Source organism: Phyllostomus discolor, chromosome 5 (genome assembly GCF_004126475.2).
Source record: "Phyllostomus discolor isolate MPI-MPIP mPhyDis1 chromosome 5, mPhyDis1.pri.v3, whole genome shotgun sequence".
Lineage (NCBI taxonomy): Eukaryota > Metazoa > Chordata > Mammalia > Chiroptera > Phyllostomidae > Phyllostomus > Phyllostomus discolor.
The window spans coordinates 19,779,641-19,802,620 of NC_040907.2; the positions used below are offsets into that span (position 1 = coordinate 19,779,641).

The following is a 22,980-nucleotide window of genomic DNA, read 5'->3' on the forward strand; positions in this document are numbered from 1 at the left end:
GAACTTCAACATACGATGTTAACCTTTAAAACCTAGACATTTATATTTATGTTCCAGTCCAAAATTAAGGTGTACCAGAAATTCAAGGCCCATCACACACCTTCCAGCCACAAGGGAGAACCTGTCATACTTAACAAGACTGGGAAGTTACCACCCCCCTTTTAATAATTCAGACAACTAATTTTCATTTAAAAAAATAAAAACGAAGAATCAGTAAACCCTAGAGTTAGTGACACAATGCCTTCAAAACCAGAAGGCACACATGCAGTATTTTCCAGGGTTTTATGAATAAAACAGCCAAGTAATTTCACTGCAGATTTTCTGTTGATTTGTGTGTAGTTTTCCCCTAATTAAATTCTAACTCTTCTGAAAGGTACTAGTTTTCAAAAGGTAGTAACTCAATTAAAAGACATTACTAATAAGACGACCTCGCACTGGACTCCTGAGAATGGTAAATAACAGAGTTTTTACTATTTTGAAAGCAAAACAAACCAATAGCATCACAATCACATTACTCTTCAGAGAGATTAAGTTAGCATCCTAGAGGATTGTGTCACAAGAGGTAACATCACTTCACCCACTCTCCAGGCCCTGGGGCGAGATAGGAGCCAAAGGAAATACTTGTAAAGGAAGGTGGTTCTCTTGCCAACAACTTCAGCGTGAGAATCAGCTTCTTGAGGGGAAGATACAGAGGCTTTGTAAACCCCCATCATTGCTGAGCTAAGGAAGGATGGCTTCAATAGCCTAATATAAGCCACCCTCCTCCCACTCCCACCATTCTTAGTTACTTAAAGAATGTGCTGGCTAGAGGGAGAGCAGAGAGAGCGACAGAGACACACACAGTACCTGTTGTTGAGAATTGTAGTCAAAAAGTCCCACAGTTGCTGCTGCTGAGTCCACAGGTACCTGCGTGCCTGAATAATCAAACTGAAGAGGCTCCATGCCCACATGTTCCATGGGGTCCAAGGGGACACTCTGGGACTCCATGTTGGAGAAATCCTCCACAGGCTTGGCACCATTGGTGCTGGTCAGCTGGGCTAAGCCCTCAGAACCATTCTGGTTTGAACCCAGAAGATCCACTTCATTAGCAGAGTTCTGGCAATTACCAGGGGTACGGCTAAACAGAGAAAGTAAAGGGCATTAAACCTTATTTTGAGCGGGGACACTATAGCAAGCCAAGTTTAAGGACAACGTCCGTGACACAGGTTATTATCAATAATACTTAAAACTATTTTCTGCAAAACAACCAAGACCATTTAAGGTGTTTCCATGTTATATCCTATAAAATGACTCTTCTATTATTTGCCTTCCCACAACCCACCCCTTAAATTTACATGTACTGCTATTAATTTACAGTCCCTTTAACCAAGGGACTCAGATCTGAGGAACACTGGATGAAACTACCAAAATCACTATCTATGACATCCATGAAAACAGAGACCCCAAAATGCAGATAATAAAATATGCCCTCAAAATCAACACCTTGTTAAACATAGAAACAATGGAAAGTAGTTTCTAAGGGGGAAGTTCCACATCTGAGAATAATTCTATTTAAAAAAAAAAAAATTTTTATACAGGTAAAAAAATTTCTTCTGTTATCTAGATATATTAGGCAATGCTAAAACTGTCTCCCCTTCTCCCCTTCTAAGAAATCAGAAGAAGTAGACCATTACAGAATACTACAAAATAAATTCATTATCTAGGATATATCCCTGCTAAGGAGATAACTCTAAGAATTAAAAATAATATGAGGATATAATTTATCATCCAAGCCAGGACACTCCTACGAGCAAAAAGGGGCACTATCGGTACATGTCCTGGGACACGGGTATACATGAGCACTGCCACCCTCTGCGAAAGGATTGCAGGACTGAGTCCAAATCAGACTGATACAGAACAGTATTATAATCTAGTCAGAGGAGTATAACCTGTGACTACATTATATACATTTCATCTCTAAAAGAAATCCTACAGCTGATACAAATTTAAGCTAATGTTGTGTTTCTGGACACACACCAGCCCTACCGCCACCACCACCACCACCACCACCACCACCACCACCACCACCACCACCGGCCCCGAAGTCAAATGCCACAGAATGCCGCTACAGGCTGCCTGACACACAGGCTCGAGAGGCTGCCCAAACTCCCCTGAAAGGCCTTAGGTAACTCTCTGTATCTCTGTGCCTCAAATTTCTTTGAAAGACTTTAATCCTTTACACTAACAAAATACAAAAACTAGATTAGAAATATTAAGCAACTGAACATTGTTCTACAAACAATGATCCAAAATGTATCATATTTTGATATTGGTAGATATTAGGGTAAGATATATCTGTGTGGTCAGATGTACACATATTAGCTTTAGACTAAATTAAAATGATTCAAAATTAAATCTCTATCTGTACATCACTGACAGGATTTTTAGATTTTTTTAAATTATAGATCATTGCTAAAGGTTACCTACTTAAATGAAGGCTATTTGCCAAATGTGGAAGACAAATATACAATACCAGTTTATACAGTGTATGTTAAATTACAGGTTAAAACCGGCAAATTAAACATGACCAGAAATGGAATGAGGTGCAACCATGGAAAGGATATGTTTAAGAAAAGTCATTTAAGCTGCATCTCTGGCTTTTAAAAATAAGGAAAATGATACCTGGCCCACCTACCTCAAAGGGAGCTTGAGTCTCAGGGAGTTTATGAGTCTCAAATTAGTTCTCAACTGTTTTCCCATTTATTCTAACATGCCACAGACACATGACAAACTGCCATTAGTAACCATGGTTTCTCCCAAGACAGTGATTTGGGAGAAACTTGGGAAAAGTCCCAAGGCACCCATTCCAGGTGTTTGTGATATTTGAGAATCATGAAATGCTCTTTATGGAATCAATCTGCAAATTAGACAACCCTGTACAAAAATCTGTTGTTTTGGCAAAGCACCAGGCATCGACAGTTCTTAGAAAATTCAGCCTTACCAGTTAATTTATAATCTTTGTGGTATGGCCTACTCTAGGCTCAATTCTTAAAAAGGACACATAAGGAGGGAAAAAGAAAATTGAAATCAAAATAAAACTGAATCAAAACAAAAACCCATAGCCCCCATTCAAAAACCAGAAGTGTAAAACATACAAACCTAAAATCTTTGACGTCTGCGTCAATCCCATTCTGCACTGGTAAACCATTGGTCTTGTCCATCACATCACCCTCCTCCTTCAAATCTCCTAGCTTATCTCCATCAAACGTACCCTTGTTCTTCTTTTCACTTTTGTCGTTTTCATCACTGTCTGCATCCCTTGGGCCCTGTTTAAAAAATAGCTTCAGCTTCACTAATCATCAACTAATGATAGTGGGCAACCACTGTGGACACCAGACTATACTAGATTCTAATTAGAAAAGGATAGTGTCTGTGCCCTTTTAAGACATTACAATCTAATTAACAGACAACACAGCGGCAGGAACACTGCAGAAAGTCTTGCCAAATGAGGGAGACAGACATACATTTAAGTTATAGGGTTTAGGACAGTCTTACCATGCCCAATGCCCCACCATCCCATTTTTTTTCTTTCTTTCTACCCAAAGCCCAGCCAAAACTTTGTGTCTCTTGGTCCCACTTCTCTACTCTAAGTCTAACTCTATGTAATGGTGCAACTCCTAAGAAGCTCCAGATATGGTAGCTAAAAGTATAACTAGAAAAATGTTAAGTCTATAAAAAAACCCCACAAACAAACAAACAAGCCCTCCTGTGTCACCATTGCCTATGTAAACTCCTCCCTTACTTCCAAATATCAAGCTAAGTGTGGTTCGACATCATTCCAATTCAATTACTCTCATCCTGAGATAAATGCCTTGCCAATTTGCACTACCACCCCTGCCACCAGCTCTACCCCATCTCACAGCCTATAGCATCTTCACCAATAATCCTTAACTTTAATTTTTAATCCCTCAAAACATGTTAAATCTAGCTATGAAATTTTTTTACCAGTGTTTATCTATCTGCTTGTTCCATATTAGATTATCTTAAGACTATATGGAACATGTTACACTGAATCACTAATGCAGCAGAATTTATTTCTGAAGAGGTTCAAACTGTGAATAATTAAAGACTGGAGGTCAAAGAACTGATGTGGCCCTGGCTGGTGTGGTTCAGTGGACTGAGTGCCAGCCTGAACCAAAGGGTTGCCGGTTCAATTCCCAGTCAGAGCACATGCCTGCGAGCCAGGTCCCCAGTAGGAGGCACACAATAGGCAATCACACATTGATGTTTTTCTAACTCTCTTCCTCTTCCCCTTCCTCTGTCTAAAAATAAATAAATAAAATCTTTAAAAAAAAAAAAAAAAAAGAACTGATATGATACCAAGCATGCTGATGTCCTGTTTTCTGAGGAAATTAAATCTGTCTCCTCTTACCAGCATCCTAAGTTAAGACCCTGATTTCCAAAAGGAAAAGAAGATTTACTGTGGTGACTTGACGTGCTTGGCACGGTACAGAGAGCTTGGCACAATCTTACCAAAGGGTAACTACCGTTTTTGCAAAAGGAGACAAAGGCAACCTCATTTGTCCCCCACCTCTGACTTGTGGCTCAAGGCAGAAACAAATACACCTAGACCAAATTAAAGTTCCTAGTCAAAGGCGAAATCAAATCAGAGGAAGAGGAGAGCTGCTGCACAGCATTTCCAGTCACCACAACCCAATTCCCCTGGGGAGGAATCGATGATGGAGGCTGGAGCAGCAGACGGTTGTGAACGGGTAGGCCTACAAATGCAGAATAAACAGATGCCCTCGGAGTAGTTCTCAAAGGTCTCTGGCTAGAAAAGGGGGCTCATGTAGCTTGATATGCCTAAGCATATCAGTAGACCTTCCAACTCAGTTCAGAGATTGTTGTACTTTCAAAATCATTCTCTGTTCAAATGCAACACACAAAAAGGAAGATGTTGTGGCTAATATGAACCAAGGGATATATACAAGAAGGAACTTAGGATATAGAACTTAATTTGATGTGGCATCAAGATGATAAATCAGTCTTGGCGGCCACTGAGATGTGACTTTCACAGCAGAATCTTCAAAATATAAGATTGTTGGTGGTTCAAAAGGAGTGAGTGACAGCTAATTAAGCACTACAGTGAGATCTCAAAGCAGAGATGAAAATGAGACAGGTTTCTGGAGACAGAAAGTTATTTCAAAATGTCCAAAGACAATAGCTCCCTCTTCCTGCAAAGATAAAACTGACAAAAGCTGTTTCATTTTCATATCCCCAGCACTCGATACAGTGCCTGGCAGAAGTTTAAAAACTATGACAAAGAAAATTGTATGACCAAAAAAATTTCCTACAAAACTTAACTGCTAAAAGAAGGGTCCTCCCACTGTCTTTAGATAAGAATCCCAGAGGTGGAGATATGGTCTAGATAACAAAGAACCACATACAAATAACCACATGAGTTAGACATGATCGCTGTCAGCAATACAGCATTAAAAGGATCACCCAACTAACATACCTAAGTCACCTTCCACAAATCTACAAATCAAGAAACTGGCTTAGGAGCATCAGCTTGGCTTCAACTTCTCACAAGGAGTTCACAAGGTCTCTGGGCCAAAATGGGAAGACAAGGGGATAAGGAAGGAGTAGGAAGTTTTAGCAGCAAGCAAGAAATCCGGCCACAGGGAGGCTCACTCACCAAGTCAATGCTCTATGTTTTCTTTCCTCAGTGACCCTTAGCAAGGGCTTGCTGAGAAGCAGAAGCTACTCCACCAGTCTGGAAGCAGACTGCTGTAGCCTGAAATCTTGGCCATGATATTTACATTCTCAATTATATAGCTAAAGGCTAGGTTTTCAGAGGTAGCCCTGGGGTTGGGCTGTTTTTCACCTATATAGTCCATTCAAATAAAATACAGCTACCTGGTTTACTATGAGTAGGTTATTAATGGCTCACCAGAATAGCAGGTTCTTTCTATTTGAAAGGGGAGGAATCCCCAGGGAGTCTTCTATTTCTTGATTGTAGATGTATGGGTGTATTCATTTTGTAAAAATTCATGAACACTTATGAGTTACACACTTTCCTATACATGGGTTCAACATAAGCTTAAAGAAAAAAGTTCAGTATATCAACAACAGCCCGAAATAAAAACAGTTGACATAAAGTCTGATTTCTGAATGGTACCAAGAATAAAAAGTCTAAATTATTAAAAGAACACAGGATTCAAAATCATAAAAATGATCTCTCAGAAATGTAAAGGCCCTAGAAAGAGAATAGGGGATATAAATAGACTGCTACATTTTATGGAATTTTAAAAATTGTTTTAATATTTAAGATAAGATATTCATAACTACCTGGTATTTAAGAAAGTACTAACTCAGGCTGCACAGAATCTACATTCTTTTTTAATTACCTACACTCACTGGTCCCAGGACTTTGAACAGGTTAGTAAACCTGAGCCTTATCGTGTTCTCATCTCTAAAACAGTAATTCTGTTTAAAACACAGTACTTACAAACATCTATGAAATAATACATGTGCAAAAAAGCTTTGTAAAGTATAAATCATTTTATACAAAAGTAATATGTTAGTAAAAGCTATACGCTAGGAGAGAATTTCTTATGTGACGTTATCTGTGATATTAAGATTAAAATCTGAAATGCCCCAATTACGTGGTTTAACTTTAACATAACTGTACACTGTCGATCTGACCCTACCAGGGACACTGTCATTTTCACAATGCAATGGCTCTATGATTAGTTTGGATATCACAATCTTTTTAAAATTTATGAGTGTATCTGGGCTCACTCCCAGAGATTCTGACTTAATTGGCCTGTACAACTCCCCACAAATGTTATAAAGAGTTCTCCGTTAACTCCAATAAGCAGTCACAATTGTAAACCACTGTAATTAAGTCCAATATAAACATCATAAAAGCAGAGTTTACATTTTGCTTTTCTGTCATACACTACCTAGTACATAATAGTACTGGAAAAGTCTATTAGCTAAATGAAAGAAAAAACAAAAAAGGATTAATAGCATCTTTTTATTGTGGATTTCAACGTTCACCCAAACCTGTAGTACTCAAATACAGGCTTCAGTGCGTGCTCAAAACCTAAGTGGCCAAGCCCAATCAAAATCTCAAGAGTGGGGCCAGGAAGGGTTCTGTGAGACCCCAGATCTACAGAGGCAGAGGCATGTCCCATTGCTAGATATTAAGGAACTGAGAGAAAAGCAGACAGATAGAAGAACCATATATTGCAGAGATCACAGAACAACCACTTATGACTCAGCTTTCTCAAAAGACTCATATTACCAGGAGGAAAATTTCAGGGAATATCTATTATTTCTGAGTGAAGTCAGAGAAATGAGAATTTAACTTGCAATAAGTTGCAAGTGATTTTATCATAAAGCTCCATATGGCACAACTTACATTTAATGAAATTAGTAACTTTTTTTTTAAGATTTTATCTATTTATTTTAGAGACACAGGAAGGGAGGGAGAAAAAGAGGGAGAGAAACATCAACGTGTGGTTGCCTCTCGCACACCCCCCACTGTAGACCCAGCCTACAACCCAGGCAGGTACCCTGAGATCAGGAATTGAACCACTGGTGATCCCTTGGTTTCTAGGTCGGCACTTAATCCACTGAGCCACACCAGCGAGGGCTCCTCTCCTCTGTTTTAAAAAGGACTATTTAACATACCTGCTTGACATACTGAGTCCAGAAACCCTAACATTAACTAAACAAGTGGTTTCTCCTGCATATATTGTTTTTTACAAAATGCCAAAAAAACTGAAACATCAATTTCCTTTAAAGCTCAGCAGTTTATAGCTCCACTGGTAATAAAAAATATATATACTTTTTGCATTATTAAAAAATGGCCCTGGCTGGTGTGGCTCAGTGAATCTGGCACCAACCTGCAAACCAAAAGGTTGCCAGTTCGATTCCCAGTCAAAGCACATGCCTGGCTTACAGGCCAGGTTCGTAGACGGGAGTGTGAGAAGCACCCAATCAATGTTTCTCTTACACATCGATGTCTCTCCCTCTCTTCCTCCTTTCCCTTCTCTCTAAAAGTAAATAAATACAATACTTTTAAAAAATTTAAAAGGAGTAAAAGTTTGAAATTACTAGCCACATGAATTACTCTTTTCAGTTGACATATAATCTAATGTGAGGAAGTCAACTAATAAACAAGCCAGTCTGACATAATAGAAAGCAATATAGTTAAGAACTGAAATTGTAACAAAGTTGAATCCAGGCACCATCACTTCCCTTCCAAGCCTCATTTTTCTCATCTATAAATTTAACAGTTACCTCAAAGCGTTATTTCAATGATTAAATAAGGCAACTTATAAAAGAGCCATTCTTTTTTAAAAAAATTCTTAGCAGTACTCTACCCAATTTCAATTTTTTACCACTGCCTTTTTAAAGACACACCCACCCTCACCTCTACACCCCCAAAGCTTCAAAATTGCTAGACATCTCATGTTTCCCTGCTGAAAAGGAACTGCTATGGCTCTAATCATTAGATTCTTTGTCCCACTGATTTTTTCTGAGATATGTGTAGAGAATCAAGCCACCGCCAACTATACTTCATCAAACCCGAGACACCATCAATTTGTAAGGCACACAATCATTTTATGTGCTGCTAAAAATGAAACACTGGCAATTAAACTATGACACGCTGTCATCTGAAAGATGCATCCCAACTTTAAAATGAACAAAGCAAGGAGGTATGCACTTCAGAAAGAGTGGAACACAAAATATACTGGGCACTGCATACTGCATGTATGATCAAATTGCTGGTGTGCAGAAAGCTAAGAGTATTTCCATCTGTTGTGTAACCACCAGATCCAGAAGAAAAAAAAAAATCTTAAATGTGTAGTATGGTATTCATTATTACAGAAATCAAAACCAAAAATAGGTTTTCTGAAAGTTTTTATTTTTACTTTTTATCTAGTCAGTGTCTAAAAACTTGACACTGCAAAGTATAGCATGTAGACTTCTTGTTCAATAGAAGCTCAATTCTAAAAGAACTCCACCCTGTAAAAAAAAAAAAATGTCTGTATTTGATCCACAGCTTCCTGGTAATTTAAACTTCCAAGGAAAATATGTCTTATAGTAATATTTAACAGACCTTCATATGCATGCAAAATCACCTAAGGGTCTTGTCAAAATGCAGGCTTGATTCAATAGGTCTGGAACAGGGCCTAAGATTCTGTATTTCTAGTAAGTTTCCAGGTGATGATGATGCTATTGGCCCATAGACTTTGAGGAACAAGATTTTTATAAGGTTTACTAAGCATTTTCATATAATTATCTACTTTTAAGACTTTGGTATTTTAATTATCCCCATTTTGCAGATGAGGAAATTAAGATCCAGTTGAGACTTAAACCCAGTTTTTATTTGCATTATACTACATAAGGTTTTTAAACAAAATAAATTAAAGTAGCACTGGTTACTTAAAATAAATGCAGTAAAGCCCAGCTGGTATAGCTCAGTGGACTGAGCACAGGCCTGCGAACCAAAGGATCCCAGGTTCAATTCACAGTCGGGGCACATGCCTAGGTTGTGGGCCAGGCCCCCTGCAGGGAACATGCGAGAAGCAACCACACACCGATGTCTCTCTCCCTCTCTTCCCCCTCTTTAAAAATAAATAAAATCTCTTAGATAAATACATACATACATGCAGTAAAGACCAGAAAAGCAAGTCATCAAGTTTTATGACCCAAACGAGCTGCTGTGAGTACACGTGCATTCTCTAGGGCGGACAGCAGTCAGTCTGCACAAACAAGCAGAGAGGCCCTTCCACAATGTTTTTTCTAAGTCTTTCTTCTGAGATTAGAGTGGTCTTCACCCTAATTGAAGTTTACAGTGGTCTTTCTCATTTCAGGGCGTACCATGAACCAGAAAGGTAGAAATTATGAAAGACAGAAAGTTCTGACTGGCTTAGGCTTCAATCTATTTGAAGATCAACTGGCACTCAAAAATACTTTTTTTTCAATAACAGGGTCCTTATAGCAATTCCACCCAGTGGCTTCAAAATACCACAGTTACATGTGATTTTGTAAGCATTCTGAGCCATGCTTTTTGGGGGGTGGGTGGGTGTCTTATTCTAGGAATAAAAGATACAAAAATAAATAAAATCAAATGAAAATAAAAGACAGCCCCGACTTAACTGGTATTCTGACGTTTCCTATTCTGAAAATTGCTATCTTGAACCTTTTGTTTCCTATGTGAAATACTACCAAAAAATTTACAGTGCATGCTAAGAACAAAATACTGCTGTTGAATTCTAAATTGTCAGCCTGAAAGTACTCTAATCACAGAAGCCAAAATTACTAAATTGAATCCATTTCTACAATCAAAATGAACTTTAGTAAGCTAGACAGAGTTAAATACTTTCATTCCACTATAGCCAGAAAAAAACCTTACTGAAAGTGGAAAACCACTTTATAATGAGATTACTTTGATTTTAAACCGAACCTTCTTTAACTGAAAAGTTAATCAGAGTCTGGATTATCTGTTGTCAGTATCTGAGAATGATCCCTTAGTACTTGTTTTGAGGTCCACATTCATTATGTCATCAGAAATGATGGTTTGTGCTCTCAGGGGATTAAGACAAGGCTTTTCCATGGCTTACTGGAGGTAACGCTGGTACAGCCACCCAAAAAGTAAAACCATCTGAGTGCTCTGACCCAAAAATCACCAATCACCCACCCTTTAGTACCAAGAAGCTCATTGGCCTTCAAACACAACACTTTGAAAGAAAGACCAGACTAGATTTTTTTTTAAAGACCACCTTTCCCAATAAGATGCATGCATATCATGACAAGAAAAAGTGGTTCAGGTTTCCATGACCAGAGCTTTGGTCAGATGTCATCCTAACCAACAGACACAGCAAAGCCAGGTTAGGTGTAAGATCAGCACGATAGAACCACAAAGCGACAAAGTAGTTCACTGATCCTCAAGCATCCATCCACCAATATCGAATATGCTAATGTGACAGAGTGATGTCATTGATCAGTCCTTCCCCATATCACCCTTAAGATGGCATCCACGTCAAAATATGGAATATTTCATTACCCACAACCATCCTTCTGAGAAGCTGGAACACAGCTGTGCAGAATTTTCATTTATCTTAATGCAAACCTCAGAAGCTCAGTAAATTTTGATTGTCAGTGTTCAATTTCCCGACCTCTGTCCTGAGGTCTTAACCTCTGGTGACAATACTGTAAACAGCTAAAATTCACCAGTCTCCCAAAACAACTAAGGATGGACGTTGTCTTTATAAATACAAATACAAGACACAATGCAAAAGATATAGCTTTGTCATAAGATTAATTAAACAATTGTTCAAAAAGAGAAAAATGGCCCTGGCAGGGTAGTGTAGTGGTTGGAGCATTGTGTCAATATGCCAAAGTTGTGGGTTCAATCCCCAGTCAGGGCACACACACAAGAATCAACCAATGAATGCATAAATAAGTGAGACCAAAAAAATGGTATCTCTCTCTCTCAAATCAATAAATAAAAAGCTTGAATTAAAATATATTTTAAAAAGAGAAAAACAAAAATAATAATTCAATCCCAGCATTTTATCTTTCTCCTTATTTCAATTATTTTTCTGCCTCCTGTAAATTTCACAGTAACCCAGGCACACAACCCTTAGGTAATACACAAGAGTTAGAAACTGACACATAACAGAGAATTCATGGCAGGAGTCATACAGATTCCAGTTCACCACACTAACCGCTTACCTATATATGATACTAACTTTTCTCCTATAGTAAATAACTAAAGGTTATTGACAGAAATCTGAAGGCAACACTTCCTATGAGGAATCCATGCTCATGAGATAGTACGAAAACCAAAAAGAGGTAAGCTGGAGATGCAGTAACACCATTCTTCCTATAGGACAATGGGCAAATGATCATTTTTGCCTGATCCCATTCTCCACATCCAAAGCACAGACCTTGTTTTTCCCAAGCAGCCTCTTTGGAAGGTTCAAATAAAGTGTTTTTTCCTACCTGAATCCACCAGCCACAAACCTGACTTAGACTTTACAGGGTCAAAAGATCCAAAACAATCAGGTCAGTGATGAAATGGCTAGTATTTAAGACTAAGACAAAAGCCTCAGTTTAATTCCTTGATCTTCCTTTGGGTTGTTATAAAAGATCCTCTTCTGACTAAACTCCTCACACCAAATTTCTAGGTGTGGAACAGGGAGAAATCCAAACCAGCCTCTTAAATAAATTCATTTCACTTCATTTTTTCTGTTGTTTTTTTTTTCTGTATGATTAAAAGCTCCACGTATGTCAAGAGTCTATGTCAGTGGAAGCATCAATTTAAAGACATGCCTAAAATAAAGCTAACTCCACGTGGGCCTATTCTCTTCAAGCCAACAAATCTTTCACTTAATATCCACTGACATATTGAAGCTGCATCAAAAATGAACTACCATTACTTTAAAGAAGTTTCAAGTAGAATGGGGAAAATAGGACCAAGACTCTGACACCTAGCAACAGATATATGCCAATAAAAATACTAACAACAAATGCTCTAAGATAAAGAAAGTTATGGAGGAAAAATTAGTAAGATGGGGAAGGGGGTCTCTTAAATGACTGCCAACAAGTAGTATTAGCCCAAAAAGACTTAGGGGAGGAAGAGCTTTGAAAAGGTACAAAACAAACTGAGTTGGGGAAGGAAAAAAAAGGGAAGAGAGATTCAGGGTGCCCCTCATGGCCTTCCTACCTGTGACTTGAATATAAAACCAGTCAGAGTACTAAATGAAAAAGACTCAAATATTTATGTATTAAGATCTAGAAAGTCAAGGACATGAGAAAGGACTGGTTTTGAGAAAGGCTATCAAAGATGCTTGAGGAGGACTGCTTAGACTGAAAAGGGAAGAGGCTGCAGACATAGATAGAAACTGCTTTGGCTAAAATATGGCATCAGAGAAATCAATGGTAATGAATTTGAAAAAAAGTACAGGCACAGAATTTCTAATTTTCTGACATGCTGCATGTGAGAAACAAAGCTGTTCAAAACAGGTCCGAGGTCATTCCATAATGTAAGCCTAGCTAGCAAAACAAGAGTGACCCTGTATGGCTGATCCCTTGTAAGGATTCCTGGGTGCGTACAAATCACTGTTCTCCAATCTGTTCACTAACACCCCAGTTTCAGCTTTATTTTTAATTCCTACAATGTTTACCTCTTGTTTTAAACTAAAAATGGTGTTTTCTCGTAGACCAATGGACTGAGACCCAGATTTCAGTTCTTACCTCACATTACTATCAATATGTCCCCCCAAAATTTCTCTATTTTTAAAAGTTCGGTTTACATCCACTAATTTCAGTAAGCGTTTCACAATACTCTGTTATCAGCACTGTGAGTGTCTGAGGAAGCTGAACAGGTGTGTTTTGTTTCAGGGGATTAGAGAGAGAGAGAGAGAGACAGGAACAAGCTCCTCGAGCCGACTTACAAATCCTCCTTTCCTCAGACAGGAGTCGCCCGGGGATGAGCTCAACACATACTCCACCATGCTAACGCCTAGGCCCCCGCTCTCCGACCGCGGGGACAGCACAGAATTGACCTCACTGTTCACATGGAAACTCTGACCAGGTCTTCTCTGCACCATGATTGGCTGGGAAACTGAATGATCTACAAAAAAGATACACAAGCATGATACAGTGCAGCCAGAGGCTCAAAACAAATTGTGAGTGATGTCTCATGGATAAACCAATGGCGGGGAATCAGGAAACCTGCCATGGTTGGTTGAACCAAAACCTCCTATTGGGCTTTTCCCTAAGTATAATATTCTAAATAGCTAAAGAAAACAGAACACACCCCTCATATATCCAGGACAGCAGAGCAATTCAGCAGTTCACATAACTGGTTTATCTAGCTAAAGTGATAAATTAATGTTTACCCCTTTTTCAAGTAGCAGAATTTCTTTTTAATATATTTTATTGGTGTTACTACTAAAACAAAATATGGTTTTACTGCCCTTTTTAAAAACAACATAATTCGATCTTTTCTGATGACTTGCTGTTATTTTAGGTCCATTCTTACATTGTGCTGTAACAGCACATCAGCTTCTGGGTTTTCCGTCTCCTTCCTACCTATGATCTGTCACTTCCTCCTGTTGTCAGTGTGTCTGCTTCTACCAGTTCTCCCCATCCCTTTTCAAGGCTAGTCTGTCAGAAGAACATCCGTGCCCAGTGTCTTAATTTGGCCCCAAACACATTCATAGATAGATCATCTCATACACATTACACAGGTGCAAGGGGAGGAAAAAGAAACATGACTTCAAATGGCAGGCATGGATTTTCTACTTCCCAGTATGCTGACAGCAGTACAGAACAAGAAGTTATAGCTGAAATTATGGTCATTTCAAATAAGACCATTCCCCTGAGACTAGCACTTCAATAAAATACTGAAGATTTGATTTTGTGTTAATTATTTTTTAATAAATTACAGCATATAGCTCCTTCATGGCAATTACATTACAGGACAGGACATTGCTTGACATGCTTATGTCACTGATATAAAATTCATGGCTTGCCAACTGCTGAGGAAAGGAGCTCTAAGACAGGCATAAATCACAGTACAGATGCTAGATCTAGATTACCTGATGTTCCCCAGGCACTGTCTCGCCATTGATCACCCAGGAATATTCCTTTTGGTCCATCTTTGCTGGATTCATCTGTTTCCCAAAACTTTTTACCTGGCAAGAGCTGCTGCAAATTAAAAATAATAGATGCTTTTAAAGAATTCATAAAGGATGAAAGTACAGCAGTCAACACTTTCTTTTAGACAAGGGTACTGAAGATGTGAGCTCACGTGCCCTGAAAATCTTTAACCAGAGTGTTCTGCCTACACAGGTTGTGGTCAGAGCATTATTGTACATTTGGCAAAAAGTCACAGAAACCTAAGGCAAGGGGGTGGTGGTGCCTGCACAGATCAACCCATCACAACAGAGGCGCTGCTGAAATTTCTAGAATTATTCACTTAACCTATGCCAAGATTGGGGTGGGTGGGGGGGTGCTAACAGTAGATCTATTAGCTAACTGCTTATTAAGAAGTCTCTTACTGAAAAAAGTACTTACAACTACTAAAACCTTTCTGCCTACATGTGTAATGACCATACAAAGTTACTCAAGCTTGAGCATGAACTCAGACCCCACCTCCGGAATGCTGAAGGCAAAATCTACCTCCTTTATATACAGAGATTCTGTTAACCAAAACACTTTCATCACCAGGAAAAAAAAAAGAAATAAAATCTTCTAACCTCAATTAATTTTAACAGTGCTTAGTAATGCCATTAAAGTGACTTCACAAAACATTCTATGCTTCATAGCAATGCAGGCATCATGGCCCTAAACCAATATGAGAACTTTAAACTAGGTTCACCCAAAGAAGTGCAAAATACCCTTCAAGCAAAACACAGTATAGTTTTGTACAAGATCAAAGCATTCGTGACCGGAGTTACAAAATAAAATTCCATTAGAAGGCCATCACTCTTCATTCTCTTGTCATCAGCTTTACTTACTGAAATGTCCCTCTTTATTTCCTCTAATTATGTTTTCATTTCAGCTGCTACTAGTCAGACAAGAAACTCAGGTGTCTGAGACAGTACTTAATCACTGCTTTTGAACATAAAAGAGCACACCTGGAGAGCTGGCTTTCTCAGAGGAAGCACAGACCATCTGCTCTCCTCGACAACGCTGTTTACCTTTCCCAATATAAAACCCATCACCCAATGATAATGGAGGAATAATGCAACACTGCCCTCACCAAAATGAGTTTCAACTTTCCAAACCTAAATTTTAGGTTTCTCAGCATAATTTTACTCCAGCTCTATAAATCTATCTGACAGACATGGGCTGCTCCCTGGATCGAAGCAGCTTCCCACACCCCTTCCTCTTCAGGCCCTATTTTCTAATCCAACAAGACCATGACAGAACGCAGATCACGGTCTAGCACTTAGTTACACAGGGGCATAGGTTTACTTGAAGATGAGTTGTTATAAGCAGTCAATTCCTAGTTCCTTCTCTGAGGGAAACAAGGAGATAACCGGTCTGCTAACTTGAGAAGATTTGAGAAGGCCGGGAAGAAACAATCAGGAAGAAGAGCCCAGCCCACAGCTAAGTAGCGGGGTAAGGAAACCCTGGGCCAGACAACTGCCATGTGTCCTAGCAATAATCACTGAACTGTCCTGGGCCGCGTTCTCTTTGTACTAATGAAGGAAATATTTTTCAAGCTGGTGTGGTGATTACAAGTGCCTAGCACAATGCCTGCCACATAGTAGTTTCTCAAAATATGTATTCAATGGCATCACGGCAGGCAAAATTGCTGTGCATCACAGAAGGGATACTGAAAATTAATGTGAGCTACTTGAGCACAATTCAAGAATTCTTGTTTTTAAACAACTTCTCCTTTCAGTTTCAAAATGCCTTCTCACAAGATTACAAACAATTTATTTCCCTACCAGTTGTCCCCTTTTCAGCTAATATTTCGATTTTTTTCTCCTACATTTTGTAGGGAGTGTGAGCAAACACGAGTCTGCGTCTGCTTCTCTTCAGTGTACCAGAAGAAAGAATGGCAGCAAAAGGACGTCTCACTTGTTGGTTAATTTTATTCTCCATGCAACAGTGGAAAGAGAGCTAAGGTAATCAAAAATATTCATTATAGTGTGCATCAATCTCCACACAAACTTCAAGCTTAAGGAAAAGCATCTATAAGTACCAGCCTCCATGTGCAAAAAATACATATAATCTGTCCATAATTAGTCAAGTTGCTAAGTGAAGGCACAGTCCCTGAATTCAAGGCTTCCAAAATGATTTCTTGAAATCCTGCTGTCTTTCCCTATAGCTTGCCAGGCTATCATAACACACAAAGCCAGCAAAAGCAGCTGAACATATAAGCAAGGCTGTACATAGGACAAATTCTCTCAAAAGTAAACAAAAATACAACATGTGGAAAGGTGGTAAAAACTGAAGATTCTATTTCAAAGTAGTAATAAATGCAACTAGTCTCAAAGGAAATGAACACATGCCAAAAACCTCCAGACCCCGGTCAGATACCAAGAGAGGCCTTATCTCCCACCATCAACAATCGGTATACATATAAATCCTAAACAGATGCTAGGAACAGCCCCAAAAGCACTAGAACTCAATATGCTTTGGCAAAGTAGCAGCAAGAAGACCAATTAACTATTATCAATGAAAACAGCAGGGGCTGAAAGGCAAGTCTGTAAGAGATAAAGAAAAAGGTGGTAGGAGAGAGCGGTGGCAGCATGCGGATTCTGGGAGAAAACAGGTAGAAACCATGGGTTGCACGGGTGCCCTGCAAATGGGGAGGAAAGGAAAGCATTGCACCCAAGTACTTGAGCAAAGACAGAAGCAAACTTAGTAGACTTCTTCAGAGTCTCTGGATCTTACACAGAACCTAGTATTCCTTTCTTCTCTCTAAAACATACCCATCTCCACTCCTCAGCTGTGTGGTGAGAAGCATGTGAAATGGCTCCTCTGGTACTCATGCCCTTAGTAATCCCTTCCCTGATTGTGGGCTAGACCTAGTGACTTCCTTCTAAGGAATAACATAAGGCAACAGTGAGCACTCTCAAGATTATGTTTTTTTAAAAAAGGACTTTCGTCTTCTACTCCTCTCTCTCTCAGCCTCTTGCTCTCATCTCTCGTCTGCTTTCTTTGGATAGAGCTAGCCGCTGTGTTGTGAAACCATGAGAAGTCACCGGACATCAATTCATTAGGAATAGAGGCCCTCAGTTCAACAGCTTGTGAGGAACTTAATCCTGACATCAACCAACCACTTTGAGTACACTTGGAGGCAGACAGACCCTTCCCCTGCTGAACTCTGAAAAGGCTGCAGCCCCAGCTGAAATCTCAACTGCAGCTTTCGAAGGACCCTGAAAAATACAGGTTACTGCAAAGCCATGACTGGGTTCTTGACCTCTAGAAACTGTGGGGCTTAAACTGTGTTGTTTTAAGCCACTAAATGTTGGGGTAACTTGTTATATAGCAACAAGTAACTGATATAGTTGTGAATATATGGGGGAGTTTTCTTAGATTCAAAAAACTTTTTTGAGTTTGAGTTCAAGAAGCACTTCTTGTTTCATTTCTAATATCTAAAATGCAAGCACTTTTGAATTTGGAAAAAATTATGTCCACTTCATTTTATGTTATCCCCTACTCTGTCTTATAGCTCGTATTTAAAGATGACTTGTTTTTTAAAATTCTGTATCAAATCAACTCAGACATGTTAGGATTACTGAGAATTAGTAGCAATCACATATTCGAGAGACAACTGAAATACATTACTGTTCTAATCTGATCATATTAAAATAAGTTACAGTATAAAATCTACTGAATTATAAAACAAAGTGATGTTGAGTACCCAACTGTTGCTTCAAATCCAACACCAACTGACCTGGAGGTAATGTCCTCTGCAGCACTGGCTAAAACACCCTGGGGTTCACCAGCCCACTGGCATACATGCCAGCAGTTGCCAAACCTTCACTTACACCACATCTAAATTCAGTCACAAAAACTGAAGTGCACCTACTGAATGAAAAGATAGTTGCAGCACGCTTACCCGATCAAGAACTTGGAAATAAATGCTGTTCTTTGATAGGACCAAAGAGAACCGATTGCAGCAGAGGTTTACAGAATTCACTTTAAAAACAAAACAAAAAAAAAACTAGGCAATGAGAGGATTAAAATATTTGACAATCCTGAAGGAAGATAACAGGAACTAGGAATTGGTCCAACAAAAGCAAAGGAGACCCAGGGAGCCAGATGTAGGCAGTATTATCCAGTTGGCATGTTCGTGCATATGATGCACAAACAAGTCTATCCTTACAAAAAGCAATGCACCAGGCTAGAGAGAAGCTTGACTACATTAGCCTAAAAACATCCAAGTAACTTCCCTGGCTCAGGTTCTGCTTACCAAGCAACCTTTGAGTAAGAACTTGGCTTCCTCCTCTAGCCAAGCATGCTGATCACTGGATGCAATTATCCTGTCCACTTGAGAGTTATTATTTCTCCTTATAAATTAGTAAAATGCATTATGATTTTTTTTACATTAGTCTCTTGTGGTTCTGGTTAGTGTGGGTTAATTTCATAATCCAATCATCTCTGAATCCATGATCAAAGTCCCTGTTTCAAGACCTATGAAACTAAGAACCAGGACCTGAGAGAACCTACATCCTCCCACATCCTCCCCAGCAACACAACAGACCTGTACTCTTCCTTGCAGTACCTCATTAAATGGGATTCCTGATTACCCCTCTAATGGTGTCTATGCACAAATCTTTGAGAGAAACACACACACACACACACACACACACCAGCTTGAATTATAGGTTTGTAAAAGAGAACACTTAAAGAAAAAAATCAAGTAAGCTATTTATGAGGCTTCTGGAGAACAAAACAAATCAAGCTCTGGTTTATGAATACTGTTATCCACTTGGGAAACCTCTAAATTTTGCCTGGAAACATCTTTTTTATTTTATCATCCAACAAACAGACAATGCACAAAGCCACACTTGCACAATCAATCATTACATTAACCCCTCCCCAAGAGCCCTTTAAACAGAGGTGGAAATAGTAAACAAAGGGCTGAAAATGTCAAGAACCTCTAGGCTTATTTACAGATATAGTATAGTGGTAAAGCACACAAGCACTGTGAAATCATTTAAAAAAACTGTTTTTAAATACCAACTGTGTGGATTTAACCCTTCTTTGCCTCCGTTTTTTCACCTACAAACCAAACTGTTACAGGAACATTCACCACTCAAAGAATTAGCTGCTAATTCTTTGTTGTTAAATAACACTAACAAAACTATTGACTAATCAATGAAATACTCCCGAGTGCCCAGCTAGCAGATGTGAGCACAGCATCACCCAGCCCTCTTCAGGGCAAATCCCATAAAATTAAGAGCCCTAACAAAGCTCCATAAGAAGAACCATGACCACAGTTTTGCAAAAACTAGGAGGCAGGATGTTTTATTAAGGGCTGGGCTTGTTTGACCACATCAGCACTAATATTGCATAGGGAAATATCAGTGAAGTTTTCTGATGGTCTCGACACTAGACGCACACTCCAACCAGTTCTCTGTACTGCCCAGGAATCAAGTATTAGATCGCTGCTTATATACTGAACATAGCCTGCATAGAGCTGTCTCTCAGAGCAGGCATGTGGCTTCTTAAGGAGTACTATTCGCAGGAATGCTACAGTCTTGCAGGTATGATCAGGTTTGATCATGTTATCTGGTGATGCAAACTCCCGACACAAACTTTGTTTCATTGCCATGTAGCCAATGCTCAAATCAAATACCTGATATTTTAACTAGGTGGTAAGATATAGCCCCCTCCCCCATTTTTTAAACAGCTTAGTAATAAGTATCTCATTACATTAAAAGAATCTGACATTAACTCAGAAAAAGGACACTCAGGCCTAACTGAAACAAATAGTATTACCAGTTAGTGCTGATAGTCACATGTTCTAGTCAGAGCTCTGATGTGCAAAAATTTTCAAAAATCCCTTCTCAAAATCTCAATGCCCTTAGGATTTACCTAGCCCTCCACACCAGACGGTTGTCATGAAGTCAATTGAGACAGGGTGTGAGGTGCTTTCACAAAGACTATGAACTACACTCATGTAAATTATTGCTAATGCTTTTAACAGGAGACACTTTAAATATAAAAGTGTAAATCAGTATCTTTTACAAGGCTTAAAGAAAAGGTATATCCATTCACTGTTACAATTCTTTTAGACAATTCTTTTTATATCAGAAAGTATGTATACATCAAGTCATGTTCATTCCCAAGAATTTATCTCAATGATTAAAAAAAGAAATCTAAAGAAAAATTCTATATTCAACATATAAGAATGAAAACATTGGGAGCAAATTAAATGTTCAATAAGGTAGCTATTGAGTACTACCAACAATGTAAGCTCACCCAAAATACCCGCCATGGCTATACGTAATATTTATTAAATAACAGTAAACTTTAAAAGTAAAATGTTCATGTAAAGACTGCTTCTCCTCTTCCCTTTTGGATCAAGATTGGAAAGAAAAATATAAACTGAAATAGGTACTTGTTGGTGTTGGGGGATTATGGGTGACTTGTTACAACTATACTTTTTTTTAAATCCACGCCTGAGGACATATGTTGCTTTTAAAGAGAGAGGAAGGGCCCTGGCTGGTGTGGCTCAGTGGATCGAGTGCTGACCTGCAAACCAAAAGGTCACAGGTTCTATTCCAGTCAGGGCACATGCCTGGGTTGCGGACCAGGTCCCCAGTGGGGGACATGTGAGAAGCAACCACACACTGATGTTTCTCTCCCTCTCTTTCTCCTTCCCTTCCCCGTTCTCTAAAAAGAAATAAATGCAATCTTTAAAAAAGTATTCAAGTAGAGTTCAAGTAAAATTAAAATGTACATTTTTAAAGAGAGACGAAGGGAAAGAGAGAGAAACATCGATGCAAGAGAGAGACATCAACTGGCTGCCATGGATGGCCAGACCAGAGACCAAACCTGCAAGCCTTCGTCTAACCAGACGACCCATCAACCAACTGGGCCATCAGCCAGGGCTACCAAATATACTTTTATTATGATTTAGAATTGATTTTCTAATAAGTAAAAATTGATACTATGGTGGTACAAAATTCACTACAAATAAATAAGGCATCTTCTCTTAAGCAGAGACATTTCACTTCATCGTTAAGTTTAAAGTAACAAAAGTCTGTGGCAATATTAAGGAAAGAGCTCATAACATGGTTCAAACATTTTAAAGCAAGCAGGTAACTTCCAATCCACTTTGAAAACTATAGCTTAAATAAGGAATGTTCAAAAATGTCAATAATTTAATCATAAAGATGGTGTGTTAGGAGTATGATCTAAATTCTCACTTCCATTTATATAGTATCTACTAATTAAGGATCTATCCTGCCTTTTTTTAAAATCAGTTACTCAATACACACATGTAAAGATTATTTTTATTTTAAGATTTTATTTATTTATATTTTAGAGAGAGGGGAAGGGATGGAGAAAGAAAGGAAGAGAAATATTAATGTGTGAAAGAAACATTGATCAGCTGCCTCTCACACACGCCCCCAACTGGGGACTGGCCTGCAACCCAGGCAGTGCCCTGACCAGGAATCAAAAGGGTGACCTTTTGCTTTGCAGGACAACACCCAACCCAACTGAGCGACGCAGGTCAGGGCAAGATGATTTTTAAATATTAGAACATTTTTGTGCTATTCATTTCATTCAAATCACAAAAAAACTTCTAGGAATACATATTTGCTACAGTTTATCCCCATTTCTCTATGAGGCAGCACCACAACCTGACATCTAGTAATTTCTTCTTAAAATCTTTAGCTTATGTAGCAAGATGGTTACTACTGAAAACCAATGGCCATATTAGCAGGCTCTTAACTAAATATCTCTTTTGGTTGAAATCTAATGTATTCTAAAAAAAGTTTCACTTTTGTATAATTATAAATATGCAGTATATAAAATTAACAGATTTTTAAAATATTTTGCAAAGTTATTAACTACTTTCCAGAAGCACTGTTAATCATTGTATCTATGGTCCTTTAATAACATTCCCACCAATAAGGGTGAAGTCACGGGAATCATTTAAGCCTGGACAATATGCAGCAATCTGACTGACCACCTCTCCCACATATGGAAGACCAATACCACTTTTCTGTCTACTGAACAAATCTGGAAGTTTCAACATCTCAAGTACTTACTGATGTAAGAAGTTATTACTTGAACAACCTGCATTTAGCCACTACTGGAATAATAAAAGGGGTAAAAGATTTCTTTGCCCTGAAAGAAAAGATGGCAAACAAAAACCTCCCAAGAATCAAACTGATATATTCAGGAAGCATTTTAAGATAAACACACTAACAGTGTGGTACAGCTATTAAACTTCACAACCACTACAAATGAAGAAACAATAACCTGGAC

At 38.7% G+C, this 22,980-nt stretch overlaps 1 protein-coding gene across 20 annotated transcripts in view; it reads right to left on the reverse strand.

The window, feature by feature from the left end:
* The window catches only part of PUM1 (pumilio RNA binding family member 1), a 124,231-nt gene that overhangs the window by 60,975 nt on the left and 40,276 nt on the right, over window positions 1–22,980 (reverse strand). For 9 of the 20 annotated variants that reach the window (XM_036025656.1, XM_028512794.2, XM_028512793.2 and 6 more), the window contains 4 exons: window positions 14,610–14,718; window positions 13,461–13,639; window positions 3,139–3,305; window positions 847–1,117 (listed from right to left, as the gene is read on the reverse strand). The exons of 5 other annotated variants lie outside the window; for them this stretch is intronic. In XM_036025656.1, coding sequence (XP_035881549.1) covers window positions 847–1,117; window positions 3,139–3,305; window positions 13,461–13,639; window positions 14,610–14,718 — 726 coding nt within the window. The remainder of the gene's footprint in view (window positions 1–846; window positions 1,118–3,138; window positions 3,306–13,460; window positions 13,640–14,609; window positions 14,719–22,980) is intronic. 6 more of the 20 variants (XM_036025660.1, XM_036025659.1, XM_028512797.2 and 3 more) reach the window with 2 other exon arrangements.